Raw genomic sequence first — 15785 nt, forward strand, 5'->3', positions numbered from 1 at the left:
CCAATATGGAGAAAAGTTCTTTGCCTTTTCCACAATGCACCTCCCAGCTTCTTACTTCATCCTCCCTCCTCTGCCCTCCTGGCTTCACATACCACCTTCTAGCTTGTCCTCCTAACCATCCCTGCACCTTCTCATTCTGGCATCTTCCTCCTTCCTTTCCAGTCCCGAAGAAGGGTCTCGGCCAACTGTTTATTCATTTCCATAGATGCTGTCTGACCTACTAAGTTCCTCCAGCATTTTGTGTGTGTTGCTCAGTAATCATCTTATACAGATTTTTCAAGACTAATATTTTTGACTTATTCATGGATAAGAGGAGCCAGTGGTACGACTGGTATTTGTTGCACATCTTCTGTCCCCGTGAAAAGCTATAATGGTGAGCCAAGTTCAATTTCTACAGTTCTTCTCAAGATGTTACTCCCATTGTCTTGTAAGATAGTATGTTTCACAATTGGTTACATATTTCCCAGTCAGGATGATATATAACTTGATGGGGAGACTGCAGGTGGTGGCGTTTCCCTGTGGCTGCTGTTCTTGACCTTCTAAAGATCACAGATTTTGCAGATGCTACCAAGGTGATCTGAGAAGATGCTACTAGTGATAACTGTGCGCTTTATAGATGTTACACTCTGCACCCAGAATGAGACAATGATGCAGAGAGTGAATCCTTAGACTGGTTCCGTTCAAGCAGACTGCTTTGTCCTGTTGTCAGCCTTCTCAGATGTTCTTGAAGTTGTAATCTTCACATTTTCAGTAGTGAAAATGGATACCAGGATACCAAGTGCCCGACCTGCTCTTGCAACTTGTATTTATCTGGTTGGCCTTGGAAAGGTTCTGGTCAATTGCCACACCTTGAGTACAGTTGGTAGAAGGACTGCGATGGTCATTGCCCCTGAATGTCAAGAGTAGCCTGCCAGGTTCCATTCTTGCAGGAGTTGTTCACTGTCTGACAGTTGTGTGACACAAATGTTGCCTGCCACTTGTTAACCTAGCCCTGAACATTATCTAGCTTCTGTTATATTCACATCTGGAATAATCCAGTTTCTGAGGAGTTTCCATTTGAATTGGGGGGGAGGGAGGGGGGAGGAGGGGACGTGGCCAAGTGGTTAAGGCGTTCATCTGGTGATCTGAAGGTCACTAGTTCAAGCCTCAGCTGTGGCAACGTGTTTGTGTCCTTGAGCAAGGCACTTAGCCACACATTGCTCTAGTGTCTGTGCGAGGAGTGGCGCCCCACACAGACTTCCAATCTGCGCCTTGTAAGGCATGAAAATGCCCGACGCAGGCCCCTCATGGTCTGAGTCGACGTTTCCTCCCCCCCCACCACCATTTGAATTGACTCACTAACGAACGTCTGCTCTGTGCCTGCGGGCTCCACAACATTTACTCCACTGTGCACTGAACTGAGGCTGAGGCTGGGGCTGTGGCCTGCTCCGGCTGCTCCAGGCTCCACGTCTGAGGACTCACTTTTCTTCTAAATGCTATTTGCTTACTTTTATTGCTTGCAAAATTTGTTTATTTTTTTCTCTCTGCTCATTGGGTGTTTGGCGGGCTTTTATATATATATATATATATATGGGTTTCTTGTTATGTGGCTGCCTATAAGGAGGTGAATCTCAGGGTTGTATAATGTACTTTGAGCTTTTGAACTTTGAAATGACATTATCATAATATCATATAGTACACCATTATCATGATAAAATTATTGAATAAAATTATTACCTTTTACTTCAGCTTGTAATCTGTGATTACTTGTACAGAAAATAGCAAATGTCCAGCAGGCAATTAGGACAAAATGCCTTGCATAAGAACAGCCAATGATTGGGTCCAATTATTTGAATGGTAGACAATTTTTTTAAAGAAACTATAGTGCTAAGTTAGATTTGCTAGTTGATTAAATTGCTTTTTCTCTTGTACCATTTAAACCGCACATTGTTGGAACCAAATTTATTAAAACATTAAATGTTAAACATTTCAGTTCATGAGCCTGTTATTTACAATAAAGTAAAATGCAAAGAACCCCAGATGTACCTGCAGCGTTATATTTAAGAAAAAATGTTCATCCATCAGGCTTGTTGAGTTTTCAATCTTTTTTATCTCAAGTTGTAAAGTTACAGATTCCGGTTACCTCTGCAGCATTATAACGAGCTTCTCACAATGATACTTAAGTTGAAAAATTAACATGTACAAAGATACAGAAAAAATGCATCTTGTTTGTTTACCCAGCATAATAATTCAAAGGCTAGATTTCGTAGTTTGTCTGAGATTGGAATTGTAAAACAATTTTGAGTTGCAATCATATCAGATTTCCACTGCTTCTGCTACTGGAACTTCCATTTCCACTTCCATAGCTGTAATATGATCAGAGAAATGATCTCAAGGTCCATGATGGTATACTATAAATAGGGTAACTTTATATTTAGTTTTGTTGCCATGTTAATCTTACTTTTAAAGCGACCGGATACAACTAATGGAGATACTCAAAACTTGAATGCAGCTGTCATACTTAATAATCAAGTGTATATTTTCTTGTGTGTAGTAAAGCAATTATAAGAAATTTAGTTTCTGGGTTTTGTTGCAGAACATAATTAATGAGTTGTGTTTTAATAAGTTTTCCATGAGTATTAGTAAACTTGTGGGGAAGATCTTAAATAAGGGATATGGAAGTGATGGTCCTGGTGTGGGTCAATGGGAGTAGGCAGTTTACATTGTTTCAGCATGGATTAGATGGGCCAAAAGCCCCATTTCGGTGCTATATTTCTCTATGACTCTATGACTTTAAGTCTCCCTACATCATAACTATCAATAGTAAAGAGAATTTTACCTACAAAGGGCTAACTGATATTAAAATCAAGGCAAAATAACCACTGTCCCCCCAAAAACTATTTTAAAATATTCATTATTAGAAGGGAGCCTCTTGGATACATGCGAATTGGGATCCCATTGAATCTTGACAAAGAATTATATGGATAATTCACTCAGCATTGTGGGAGTTTTTCGGCATGAGAAATGCAGGATGTCCAAATTACATTGCCACCATTTGAAAGGGAATTATAGTTGGACAATAAATACACCGAACAAGAGATGTCCATGTTCCATAAATGAATAAAAAATGCCAACACAATCCAGCTAAAGGAAAGCAAAATAAAGTGGAACTGATTGATCATTCGCAAAGGTACAAGCTGATTTTGAGCCATATTTAAGCCAAAATATGCATTATAATTTTAAAACTTCTTTACATATCCTATTGGTAAATAAGGTGGGTTATATGTGAATCATTGTATTTCTCTGAGTAGGAATATTCAAAATTCATAAACAAAAGGGATGAGAATTTCAAGGTTCTTTGTTTTCCATTTGATTAGCTCCATGGGTGAAATAGACTCCTCCTGTGCACTAACTTACACTCATTCTGTGAAATAATCTTATCACGGTTTGCACTGTTGATCTGATGCAAAATATGGCACAATGTTCTATATTTCCTCTGTTCAACTCTGATAAATATTTTGCTGACATTCCTTTCAACGTGCATCTTTTTTCTATCCAGTCTGCTGCAGAATATGTGAAGATACACTTGCCTGAAGCTCTGAAACAACATTTGCAAGACTACGAAAAGGACAAGGAGAATAGCGTATTGTCTCACCAAACAATTCTGGAACAGCAGATTCTCGCAATTGATCGCAAAGTGCTTGAAAAACTTTCTGCAGCCTATGATGAAGCAGGTAAGTGTGAAAAGTTCCAATAAACTTCAGGTTAACTTTAATTATTTTGAATGTCAGGTGTGGATTTTTTTTGGAAGAATTGACATTAAAAGTTTCATTGTATTTATAATATTTACATCTGGCAGTTATATAGAACATATAGAACACACAATAGTACAGCACATTACAGACCCTTCGGCCCACAATGTTCTGCCGACCCTCAAACCCTGCCTCCCATATAAGCCCCCACCGTAAATTCCTCTATATACCTGTCTAGTGGTCTCTTAAACTTCACTAGTGTATCTGCCTCCACCACTGACTCAGGCAGTGCATTCCATACACCAACCACTCTCTGAGTAAAAAACCTTCCTCTAATATCCCCCTTGAACTTCCCACCCCTTACCTTAAAGCCATGTCCTCTTGCTTAGAGCAGTGGTGCCCTGGGGAAGAGGTGCTGGCTATCTACTCTATCTATTCCTCTTGTTATCTTGTACACCTCTATCATGTCTCCTCTCATCCTCCTTCTCTCCAAAGAGTAAAGCCCTATCTCCCTCAATCTGTGATCATAATCCATACTCTCTAAACCAGGCAGCATCCTGGTAAGTCTCCTCCGTACCCTTTCCAATGCTTCCACATCCTTTCTATAGTGAGGCGACCAGAACTGGACACAGTACTCCAAGTGTGGCCTAACCAGAGTTTTATAGAGCTGCATCATTACATCACGACTCTTAAACTCTATCCCTCGACTTATGAAAGCTAACACCCCATAAGCTTTCTTAACTACCCTATCCACCTGTGAGGCAACTTTCAGGGACCTGTGGACATGTACCCCCAGATCCCTCTGCTCCTCCACACTAACAAGTATCCTGCCATTTACTTTGTACTCTGCCTTGGAGTTTGTCCTTCCAAAGTGTACCACCTCACACTCCTCCTGGTTGAACTCCATCATCCACTTCTCAGTCCACTTCTGCATCCTATCAGTGTCTCTCTGCAATCTTTGACAATCCTCTACACTATCCACAACACCACCAACCTTTGTGTCGTCTGCAAACTTGCCAACCCACCCTTCTACCCCCACATCCAGGTTGTTAATAAAAATCATGAAAAGTAGAGGTCCCAGAACAGATCCTTGTGGGACACCACTAGTCACAATCCTCCAATCTGAATGTACTCCCTCCACCACGACCCTCTGCCTTCTGCAGGCAAGCCAATTCTGAATCCACCTGGCCAAACTTCCCTGGATCCCGTGCCTTCTGACTTTTTGAATAAGCCTTACTAAAATCCATATAGATCACATCCACTGCACTACCCTCATCTATATGCCTGGTCACCTCCTCAAAGAACTCTATCAGGCTTGTTAGACACGATCTGCCCTTCACAAAGCCATGCTGACTGTCCCTGATCAGACCATGATTCTCTAAATGCCCAGAGATCCTATCTCTAAAAATCTCTTCCAACAGCTTTCCCACCACAGACTTAAGGCTCAGTGGTCTATAATTACCTGGACTGTCCCTACTACCTTTTATGAACAAGGGGACAACATTCGCCTCCCTCCAATCCTCCGGTACCATTCCCGTGGACAATGAGGACATAAAGATCCTAGCCAGAGGCTCAGCAACCTCTTCACTCGCCTCGTGGAGCAGTCTGGGGAATATTCCGTCAGGCCCCGGGGACTTAGCTGTCCTATTGTATTTTAACAACTCCAACACCTCCTCTGCCTTAATATCAACATGCTCCAGAACATCAACCTCATTCATATTGTCCTCACCATCATCAAGTTCCCTCTCATTGGTGAATACTGAAGAGAAGTATTCATTGAGGACCTCGCTCACTTCCACAGCCTCTAGGCACATCTTCCCACCTTTATCTCTAATCAGTCCTACCTTCACTCCTGTCATCCTTTTGTTCTTCACATAATTGAAGAATGCCTTGGGGTTTTCCTTTACCCTACTCGCCAAGGCCTTCTCATGCCCCCTTCTTGCTCTTCTCAGCCCCTTCTTAAGCTCCTTTCTTGCTTCCCTATATTCCTCAATAGACCCATCTGATCCTTGCTTCCTAAACCTCATGTATGCTGCCTTCTTCCACCTGACTAGATTTTCCACCTCACTTGTCACCCATGGTTCCTTCACCCTACCATTCTTTATCTTCCTCACTGGGACAAATTTATCCCTAACATCCTGCAAGAGATCTCTAAACATCGACCACATGTCCATAGTACATTTCCCTGCAAAAACATCATTCCAATTCACACCCGCAAGTTCTAGCCTTATAGCCTCATAATTTGCCCTTCCCCAATTAAAAATTTTCCTGTCCTCTCTGATTCTATCCTTTTCCATGATAATGCTAAAGGCCAGGGAGTGGTGGTCACTGTCCCCCAGATGCTCACCCACTGAGAGATCTGTGACCTGACCTGGTTCATTACCTCGTACTAGATCTAATATGGCATACCCACTGGTCGGCCTGTCCACATACTGTGACAGGATTCCATCCTGGACACACTTAACAAACTCTGCCCCACCTAAACCCTTGGAACTAATCAGATGCCAATCAATATTAAGGAAGTTAAAGTCACCCATGATAACAACCCTGTTATTTTTGCACCTCTCCAAAATCTGCCTCCCAATCTGCTCTTCTGTATCTCTGCTGTCACCAGGGGGCCTATAGAGTACCCCCAATAGAGTAACTGCTCCCATCCTGTTCCTGACTTCCACCCATACTGACTCAAAAGAGGATCCTGCTACATACCCACCCTTTCTGTAGCTGTAATAGTATCCCTGACCAGTAATGCCACCCCTCCTCCCCTTTTTCCGCCCTCTCTATCCCTTTTAAAGCATTGAAATCCAGGAATATTGAGAATCCATTCCTGCCCTGGTGCCAGCCAAATCTCTGTAATGGCCACTACATCATAATTCCATGTATGTATCCAAGCTCTCAGTTCATCACCTTTGTTCCTGATGTTTCTTGCATTGAGGTACACACATTTCAACCCTTCTACGTTTATTCTGCTTCTCTTTCCTCAAAGCCTCTCTATATGTTAGATCTGGCTTTACTCCATGCACTTCTTTCACTGCTGTATCGCTCTGGGTCCCATCCCCCTTGCAAATTTGTTTAAACCCTCCTGAACCACGCCAGCGAACCTACCTGAAAGGATATTGCTCCCCCTCGAGTTCAGGTGCAACCCATCCAATCTGTACAGGTCCCACCTTCCCCAGAAGAGATCCCAATGATCTAAAAATCTAAAACCCTGCTCCCTGCACCAACTCCTCAGCCACGCATTCAACTGCCATCTCCTCCAATTCTTACCATCACTGTCACGTAGCACTGGCAGCAATCCTGAGAACGCCACCCTTGAGGTCCTGTTCTTCAGCCTTCTGCCTAGTTCCCGAAACTCACACTTCAGGACCTCATCCCTCTTCCTGTCTATGTCGTTGGTCCCAACATGTATCATGACTTCTGGTTGCTTTCCCTCCCGTACCAGGATTTCGTGCCCCCAGTCAGAGATATCCCGGACCCTGGCACCCGGGGGGCAACAAACCATGCAGGTGTCCTTCTCATGTCCACAAAATCTCCTGTCTGCTCCCCTGACTATAGAGTCTCTAATGACGACAGCTCTCCTCTTCTCCGTCCCACGCTTCTGCACCACTGGGTCTATGTTCTTAAAAGTCGCAATTGCCCTTCACTAATAAGGAATGTCTTTTGAGGAAAGGTTGAGAGAGCTAAGGCTTTTCTCTTTGTGGAGAAGGAGGATGAGGGGTGACTTATATAGGTGGACAAGATGATAAGAGGCATAGATAGAGTAGACAGCCAGAGACATCTTCCCAGAGCAGAAATGGCTAAGGTAAGAGGGCATAATTTTAAGATGACTGGAGGAAAGTACGGGTGCAAGGGTGGGGGCATTTCAGAAGTATTTATTTTTACACTGAGAATGGTGACTGAGTGGAACGTATTGCCAGAGTTAGAGGGAGAGGCAGATACATTTAAGACATTTAAGAACATTTAGATAGGCACACAGATGAAAGAAAACCAGAGCGCTATGTGGAAGGGAAGAATTAGAGTGGGTTGAGCAGGCACACACATCAAGTGCCGAAAGGCTTGTACTGTGCTGTACTGTCCTGTTCTTTGTTCTTTGGCTACATACCTAGTACTGGAGAATTAGAAGACCTCTAATTCTGGTTCAATGAGGGTAGCGTATTTAAAGTTGCATACATTGATTTCAACAAGCCTGTTCATAAAGCCTCACATGGTGGATCGATCATGAATGTAAAAGTCTATGAAATTCAAAGGAAAGCGACAAATTGGTTAACAAAATGGCCTTCTGGGAGAAAGCTCTGAGTAACGTCAACAAAGGTCTCAGTGACTAAAGGGCTATGTGCAGTGCTTCTGTAAGACACAATTCAAGATACCTTTCTTTTTTCTGTTATATACAGTAAACTTAGTGGCCACTCCTGTACCTAATAAAGTGGCCAATGAGTATATGTCTGTGGTCTTCTGCTGCTCTGGCCCATCCACTTCAAGGTTCAACGTTTTGTGCATTCAGAGATCCTGCAGAACCAGTGGTTATTTGAGTTACTGTCACTTTCCCGTCAGCTTGAGCCAGTCTGACCATCCTCCTCTGAATATCTTCAATATATTCTGTATAAAATAAGGTTGATCCACTACAACATTGAAGAGTCAGAAGATCATCTGGCTTTCAACATGGCAACATGGTTTCAATATGGTTAAAATCAATTAATTTTATTTGTTCACCCAAAATGAGTGCACGTTAGTATGAAAGTAACACTTATCAATACTGAAAGATCAGTTAGGCCATACTATCTAGTGGTGGGCAGAGAGTGTAATACAAAATCAGAGGTGCAGAGGGACTTAGGAGTATTCAAACAAGATTCCCAGAAGGTTAATTCACAGCTTGAGTCTGTGGTAAAGCAGGCAAATACAATGTTGGCATTTATTTCAAGGGGAATAGAAGGAGGTAATGCTGAGCCTTTATAAGACACTAGTCAGGCCGCACTTGGAGTATTGTCAACAGTTTTCGGCCCCATATCTCAGAAAGGATGTGTTGTCATTGGAGAGAGTCCAGAGGAGGTTCATGAGGACGATTTCGGGAACTAAGGAGTTAACATATGAGGAATGTTTGGCAGCTTTGGGCTTGTACTCACAGGAATTTAGAAGAATACATGGAGACACTCATCAACTCCAATCCAGTTCTAGGAGTAGGAGCCATTGAATGTACCTTAGTGATGAGATTGGCCAACTCTCCAAATTATCTGCCAGCAATCCATCATGTCCACCATTTTCCTCCACCTTGATAGCTGCTTACTGTATACCTGGATCTGTGAATACATGCACTTCAGGGCACACACAAAAAAATGAAATAATTGCCTACGTCTAGATCCTCACTGGATTGCCAAGGTGCCCAGAAAATCTACTGAGTCATCTGAAGAAGAAAGCCTTAACTCCGAGTAAAGTCATCGGGACGCCATTTTTTTTAGCAGGCTTTCTTATTTTTACGAGGCCAAATTGCTAGCTCGACGCTCAACCCAGCACGGATGGAAAGCGTGCAAGGAAGCCAGCTGAATTCGAACTCTGGAGCCTTCGCTCCGAAGTCCAGCGCTGATGCCACTATGCCACCAGCCGGCAAACTGAGTCGTCTACTGAGTCTTTTTGTTTACAGTTTCTGTATACCTTCCCTCCAACTTCTCCAGACCTCCCAAATGCTGCTCTTTATGATGTATGTCAATAATTTGGACTATGGGATTAATGGATTTGTGGCTAAATTTGCCGACGATACAAAGATAGGTGGAGGAGTGGGTACTGGTGAGGAAACAGAGAGCCTGCAGAGAGACTTAATTGTTTAGGGGAATGGGCAAAGAAGTGGCAAATGAAATACAATGTTGAAAAGTGTATGGTCATGCACTTTGGTGGAAGAGATAAAATATTACTTAGTTGGGGAGAGAATTCAAAATGCAGAGATGCAAATGGACTTGGGAGTCCCTGTGTAGGATACCCTAAAGGTTAACCTCCAGGTTGAGTCGGTGGTGAAGGCGAATGCAGTGTTGGCATTCATTTCTAGAGGTATAGAATATAGGAGCAGGGATGTGATGTTGAGGCTCTATAAGGCGCTCATGAGACCACACTTGGAGTATTGTGTGCAGTTTTGGGCTTCTTATTTTAGAAAGGATATACTGACATTGGAGAGGGTTCAGAGAAGATTCACGAGAATGATTCTAGGAATGAAAGGGTTACCGTATGAGAAACGTATGGCATCTCTTGGGCTGTATTCCCTGGAGTTCAGGAGAATGAGGGGGGGATCTCATAGAAACATTCCAAATGTTATAAGGCCTGAACAGATTAGATATGGCAAAGTTATTTCCCATGGTAGGGGAGTCTAGAACAAGAGGGCTCGACTTCAGGATTGAAGGACGTCCATTTATAATAGAGATGCAGAGAAATTACTTTAGTCAGAGGGTGGTAAGTCTGTGGAATTTGTTGCCATGAGCAGCTAGGAGGCCAAGTCATTGGGTGCATTTAAGGCAAAGATAGATAGGTTCTTGATTAGCCAGGGCATCAAAGGGTATGGGATGAAGGCAGGGAAGTGAGGATGACAGGAAGAATTTGATCAGCCCATGATTGAATGGTGGAGCAGACTCGATGGGCTGAATGGCTTACTTCTGCTCCTATATTTTATGGTCTTATGAAACCTACGGAATGTAGAAAGGACTAGATAGGGTGGATGTGGAGAGGATGTTTCCTATGGTGGGGGTATCCAGAACTAGAGGGCACAGCCTCAAAATTGAGGGCAACCCTCTAAAACAGAGGTAATAAGTTTTTTTCGCCAGAGAGTATAAATCTGTGGAATGCTCTGCCACAAACTGCAGGGGAGACCAAGTCAATGGGTATATTTAAGGCGGAAGTTGATAGTTTCCTGATCGGTCAGGGCATCAAAGGATATGACGAGAAGGTAGGTGTATGAAGTTGAGTGGGATCTTCGATCGATGGGCTGAATGGCCTACTTCTGCTCCTATGTCTAATGGTCTAAAATATATTTATTACAATCAAGTTTTGTCTGACTGAGTTCTTTCAAGTATACCCAAAGAGAAGTTGCATTTCAGCTCTTGTCAAAACTTCTCGATGGTTACAGATCGCTGTTGAATTATCAATTACACAGAAGCTATATTCCAACTTTATTTTTGTATAAAAATGCCACCTTAATATATCCATAATGTGAAAACCATGTTTTTACCATCAGAGTTGCTGCTTTATCCTGATAACATCTGTCAATAACAATTTCCCCCAGCGTTCCATGCTGCCGTTCTGTCTGTGAGAGCAAGTCTTAGCTGGTAGTCATCAAACATCCAACTACCCCTCAAAATGAAGTTCAACCCTATCAATATTTCAATCTAGCTTCATTCTGCTGGTCCTTTACCCACCAATCAATTTTTAACAACCTCCACTTTCTGCTAACAAGAATTTTCTCTACTTCCATATTCCTCCATGCTGTCAAAATGGCACCTTACTGGAATGGCAAAATATTGCTGAATATTTCAAGTTAATTCTATAGAAAACTCAGCCCAACAAGCTGTTCCCTCTCAGTAAACAGGGACCCAGACTTTGTGCACATCTAACCCTCACAGAGAAAAGAAACTCTTAATAGCATTGCAAGTGATAACTTATCTGACATAGGGCCTCTGCCCCTTCCCCCTACAGTCCTGACGAAGGGTTCCAGCCCGAAACATCGACCAATCTTTTCCACGGATGCTGCCCGACCTGCTGAGTTCCTCCAGCTTGTTGTGAGTGTTGCTTTGAGCCCAGCATCTGCAGATTATTTTGTGTTAACTTATCTGTTCACAGCTGTGGAGAAAACTCAAGCAACACATAGAGGGGTGAGGTAGCTGAGCAGCACCCTGAGTACTCCGAAACACAAGACCTGTCTTTAAGCAAGGCCACTCTCAATAGAACTGCCCTAGTCACCAGGGATTTATTATCTTCTTTACATTGTAGCAAACAGGTTTTACTGCAATATCTGCAATGTGCATCAACAAATTGCCAAGCAAAGTGTTTTTAAATCCTTTGTCTGATTCTGACACACAGCTGCAAGCTTGCTATAATTAACATTTGCTTTATCAGCTCAAAGAGGTTTTGATAAAGTGCGGACTGTGACTTCAACAGTTTCAGAGAAGAGTCTTGTTTGCTGAATCTGCATTTTCTTCTCTCTCTCCTCAAAAGTCCAGCAGTTTTAATCAGGTTTTGGCTTTTGTTAGATTTCACCTAATGTTATTCCCAATCATGGATCCGAATACTATATATGTCCAAGCTTCAGGTCCTAATGACAGGACTAATGCAATTGTTGGTGTCTATTTTGTTGTGTTTCAATAATCTGTGACAAGAATATATGCGCTCCAATATCTGGCTGGATTTCCGAAGGAAGAAGAAAGTATAGTCCTTACACTCCAAAACTACGTGTACCCTGATCTCAGAAGTTGAGTCACAGTATGCAAACAATGCACTCTGAGGATGAGTTCCTTGTCCTCATCAATGCATTCACTGAAGTATACAAGTGAGTGGTTTTTTTACACCCAACATCTCAGGGCCTCTCTCTAATCTGCATTTGCTGCACTAGTCTGACCTTCATCAAAAAAGGTTGATGGTAAGCCCATGGAAAACATTAGAATCAGAATCAGAATCAGGTTTAGTATCACTGATTTGTCATGAAATTTGTTGTTCTGCGGCAACAGTACAGAGCAATACATAAAACAAACTATAAGTTACAAAGTTCAAAGTAAACTAATTATCAAAGTACATATATGTCACCATATACAACCCTGAGATTCATTTTCTTGCAGGCATACTCATTAAATCCAGATTAGAATAATAACCATAACAGAATCAATGAAAGACTGCACCAACTGAGCATTCAGCCAGTGAGCAAAAGATTTCAAACTGTGCAAATACAAAAAGAAAGAAATAATAATAACAAATAAATAAGCAAGAAAATATTAGATAGATTATGAGAACACTCAGTCCTCTTTTATTGTCATTTAGAAATGCATACATGCATTAAGAAATGATACAATGTTTCTCCAGAGTGATATCACAGAAAACAGGACAAACCAAAGACTAACACTGACAGAACCACATAATTATAACACACAGTTACAGCAGTGCAAAGCAATACCATATTTGATGAAGAACAAACCATGGGCACGGTAAAAAAGTCTCAAAAGTCCCCCAGTCGATCGACTCCTGAGTCCCCGATAGCAGGTGGCAAAAGGGAGAAACTCCCTGCCATAAACCTCCAGGCACCCTCAACTTGCCGATGCCTTGGAAACAGCCGACCACAGCCGACACTGAGTCCGTCCGTCTGAAAACTTTGAGCCTCCGACCAGCCCCTCTGATACAGCCTCCCGAGCGCCATCCTCTGCAGAGCCCCGGCCACTGAAACAAGCAAAGCCGAGGACTCGGGGCCTTCTGCTCCAGAGATTCTGGTGACCACACAGTAGCAGCGGCAGCGAAGCGGGCATTTCAGAAGTTTTCCAGATGTTCCTCCGTACTCCGATGTCCGTCTCCATCAAATCAGAATTGTGCACGGTCCCCTACTTGACAGATTACAGATATTCATCACCTGAGAGGCCACGCGCACTGCTGTTGCACCGCCATCTTCTCATATTGAGAACATGAGATGAAGTGTCCTTGAAAGTGACTCCATAGGTTGTGTGAACATTTCAGTGATGGGTCAAGTGAAGTTGAGTTAAGCTGTCCCCTTTGGTTCAAGAGCCTAATGGTCGAGAGGTAATAACTGTTCTGGAACCTGGTGATGTGAGTGCTGAGGTTCCTGTACCTTCTTCCTGATGGCAGCAGTGAGAAGAGAGCATGAGCTACATGGTGGGAGCCCCTGATGATGGATGCTGTTTTCGTGCAACAATGCTCCCTGTAGACGTGCTCAATGGTGGTAAAGGCTTTACCCATATCCATTACTTCTTGTAGGACTTTCCATTCAAGGGTATTGGTGTTACCATATCAGGCTGTGATGCAACAAGTCTATATACAATAAGGAATATATAATATTAAATAACTCGTGCAACATAATAGTCATAGTCATAGTCATACTTTATTGATCCCGAGGGAAATTGGGTTGTTTCATTGTCCATTCAGAAATGTGATGGTGGAGGAGAAAAAGCTGTTCCTAAAATATTGAGTGTGTGAGTTCAGTCTCCTGTACCTCCTCTCTGATGGTAGCAATGAGAATAGGGCATGTCCAGAGTGATATGTATTATGTTTTATAACTCCAGAAACTAATCAAAAGAAAAACACTGGAGCCCGGGATAACATGTCTACTTTGTTTTACTTCAGTCAGGCACACACTTATGAAATTGTGGTGTAAAGATGTATGCCATTCACGTACTTCTTACATATAACCTGTAATGAATTATGTAAACAAGCAAAGAATGCTTAATTAAACAATATATTTAGAATATTACTGAAATATTATATACACAACACTCTTCCCTGCTTAGCTATAATCAATACAGAATGCATCTTATCTCAAATATGTAACGTATTGCTCTCTAGTCATGATATATTGCATATATATTTATGGGATAATGTCTTTCCCAACAAGGGAGATCACCCTGCTTGGCAGGTGAGACTTGTGGCTGTGAAACAATCTCAGCTTCTGGGGCCTCATCCCTTCTGGGTGTAGGAGTTGACTCTAGGAATTCAGGAAGTGGTTTTGTCAGCTCTGGCCATCTTTCTGCTCTAACAATTGACTCTGTTCTCCTAACTGATAGATGTGTCGTCTCCAGATAACATCAAACACAATCTCCATTGCATAGGAGTGTGGTCCAGTTCTGTCCTTAATCTTTCCAAATACTCACTTTTGATCATCTCTGTAACCCCTCACCTGGACTGCTTGTCCAGGAGCGAAACATTGAAACTCCTTGATTGTGGAGCCCTCAGTTTGTCTCAGCTGCGTACTCAGCATAGTCCTTCTGAAAACCAAGTGTGAGCACAGGGGATGACACAGAAACAGCACAGCTGGTGAGCTGTTGGTTGTGGAGTGCTCTGCATTGCAATATGTAAAGATGGAATTGGCAAACTTCTGATTCAGTGTCAGTGTAATGTGCTGCATTGCGACATGCAAGGAGGAAGTTGGCAAATTTCTGATACTGTGTCAGTGTAGTGTGTTCTGCTGGCATTGCTCACAGTGCATTCTTTAGACTGGACAAACCATTCCACCAAGTCATTTGTAGCTGGGTGATACGGTCAATGTTATATGTCTTATTCCATTCATTTTCAGGAATGACTGAAACAAACTGTGATCTATTGCCACTGACTAAGTGCTCTGGAACACCTGTCCTTGAGAAGAGGCTTCTCAACACATCAACAGTGTGAATGGCTGTAGTGGGGGCTATTGGGAACATTTTCTGGCCACTTTGTAGCTGCATCTATGGGGTGTGTAGGGAGGGTTGCACCTCTGGTGGGGGGGGCCCTGCTGTGCCCTTTTTCAGGGCAGCTCATCCACCTTTGGTCCCCACCTGGTGCTCAGCTCTCAGCTGTGGCTCCAAGTAGCTGTAGCACGTGCAGCAGCCACACCCCAGTAAACCATCTCGGCAGACGGGCCAAACCAGGTGAGGGTAGCCAACGGGTCTTCGACCCTCGGTGAGGTAGGGGATCTGCCTATCCCAGCGTGTGAAGTCTGGCCATGGCAGATTGAGCAGAAGAGACCAATTAATGGTCCAACGGTCAAGAAGGCAGGCCAGCAGGTGTTTGTGGAGCGCTGAGAGCATGACAAGGCACTTAGACATCCTGGTCATCCACTGCAAGAGGTGGTGATCTCTTTAAACTCACCCGGCAGAAGGCAAAGGCAAACCACTGCTGTAACTGGCCACGAACATGATTTCCCAATATGTCAGAGCGGCGTGGAGGGAAATCGTCCGCCAACTGGAAATTCCAGATGCGATCTAACGACAACGGCTACTACTACCAAGAAATTTGTGCCCATAAGTGGTCCACCAAAATCCATATTTGCCACTGTTATGTTTTGTAACTCCAGAAACTGATCAAAAGAAAAACATGGTAGCCCTGGGTAATGCGTCT

General features: G+C 42.9%; 1 protein-coding gene across 2 annotated transcripts in view; it reads left to right on the plus strand.

Moving 5' to 3' along the window:
• ppm1lb (protein phosphatase, Mg2+/Mn2+ dependent, 1Lb) overlaps nucleotides 1-15785 on the plus strand; it is a 141820-nt gene that overhangs the window by 98874 nt on the left and 27161 nt on the right. For both annotated transcript variants that reach the window (XM_072255418.1, XM_072255419.1), the window contains exon 2: nucleotides 3539-3713. In XM_072255418.1, the coding sequence (XP_072111519.1) occupies nucleotides 3539-3713 (175 nt within the window). The remainder of the gene's footprint in view (nucleotides 1-3538; nucleotides 3714-15785) is intronic.

Source organism: Mobula birostris, chromosome 4, assembly GCF_030028105.1.
Source record: "Mobula birostris isolate sMobBir1 chromosome 4, sMobBir1.hap1, whole genome shotgun sequence".
Lineage (NCBI taxonomy): Eukaryota > Metazoa > Chordata > Chondrichthyes > Myliobatiformes > Myliobatidae > Mobula > Mobula birostris.